This window comes from Plasmodium gonderi, assembly GCF_002157705.1.
Source record: "Plasmodium gonderi DNA, contig: Pgo-contig_273, whole genome shotgun sequence".
NCBI lineage: Eukaryota > Apicomplexa > Aconoidasida > Haemosporida > Plasmodiidae > Plasmodium > Plasmodium gonderi.
The window spans coordinates 769-2,112 of record NW_021629182.1 but is presented as its reverse complement, the minus strand read 5'-3'; the positions used below and the strand labels follow the sequence as shown (position 1 = coordinate 2,112).

The following is a 1,344-nucleotide window of genomic DNA, read 5'->3' as shown; positions in this document are numbered from 1 at the left end:
GAATTACCAAATGCACTTAAAGTCTTCGATTTGCCACTTATTAATTCTGAATCCTCCTGAGAATCTTCTTTACTAAATGAAGTACTACGAGCCTCTTCTATAATAGGAGCTACATGTATACTAGTATCCTCATCATATTCTTCTTCAGATGGTTCATCTTGAGGAAATGATAACACCTCAGTCGATGTATTACAATTAAACGTATTTAACAATGACATTGGATTACAATTTTCATATTTAATTTTAGAAAGAGGACACAAATGATTTTCCTTGCCAGAACAAAAATCTTTATAACTCTTATATATATCATTTATTTTAATGAGGTAACTACATAATTCTTGGCAGTTTCCACCACAATTACTAGTCATTTTATTAATATAATCAAAATCGATATAGTAATCATACAGTACTTTAGCATTTTCCCAATCCAGGTAGTAATTAATAATTGAAGAATAAGGTTTGCATTGATAGCTTATTGTATTATCACGAGAAGCTTTACTCCACATTTGTTGAATTTCATCAAACGCAAGAGTACATTTACTTTGATCTTTTTCAAGAGTACTTACTAGCACATCAGATACCCAATAGCTTAGCATATTGCAATACTCATTATTGTGAGCATATTGACGCCTTATTTTATCATATTCTTTAAATAAGTTACATATTTCGAGCAAAGCTTTTTAATTTATTCATTTTTGTCGTAGTGTGGAGGAAAATCTTTATAGTACCAAAATATATTAGATTGTAATTGCATAGAATCTTTTTTCAGTATTTCATAAAATTTAACTGAAGGTAAATCAGATTCAGTAAAAGTCTATAAGTTAAAATGGAAAAAAGCAAAATATAAATATTTATACATTCACTAATATTATATATTTTTTATTGCAAAACATTAATTGCAGGATATATATTAATACACATATATACAATAATATGTATAAATTTAAATGTATTCATACATCCGCTTGTATTTCAGGCATTTTTACATATTATAATATAAGAAATATAAGAAGTAATAAATTAATTAATGTCCCTATGTAATTATGCATGACATAATTTTGAGCTCATATATGAGGTGTAAATATAGAAATTGTCAATATAAGCATATATTTTAAAATAGCAGGTAAAACCTTATAATATATATTTTAAAAATATATATAAAAAGCCCTATGTGAAATATATAATTTATTGAATTTATTAGTTGTTGATTATCAATGCATATAGGTCTCTTTCTTCAAAAATTAAAAATAATAATGGCTAAAAAATAATGATATGAAGTTATTTTTAAAATTACATTTCAATAAAAAACATAATATATATGAATTATTATATATAAGATAAATA

The 1,344-nt window shown here is 24.6% G+C and overlaps 1 protein-coding gene across 1 annotated transcript; it reads right to left on the bottom strand.

Moving 5' to 3' along the window:
- PGO_002540 (variable surface protein) lies at positions 1-893 on the bottom strand (the record flags this gene model as incomplete). The annotated part of the gene is made up of 2 exons (XM_028691146.1): positions 1-605; positions 858-893. Coding segments are annotated over 2 exons (641 nt in total), but the record flags the coding sequence as incomplete, so codon positions are not given.
- Positions 894-1,344: the final 451 nt, after the last annotated feature.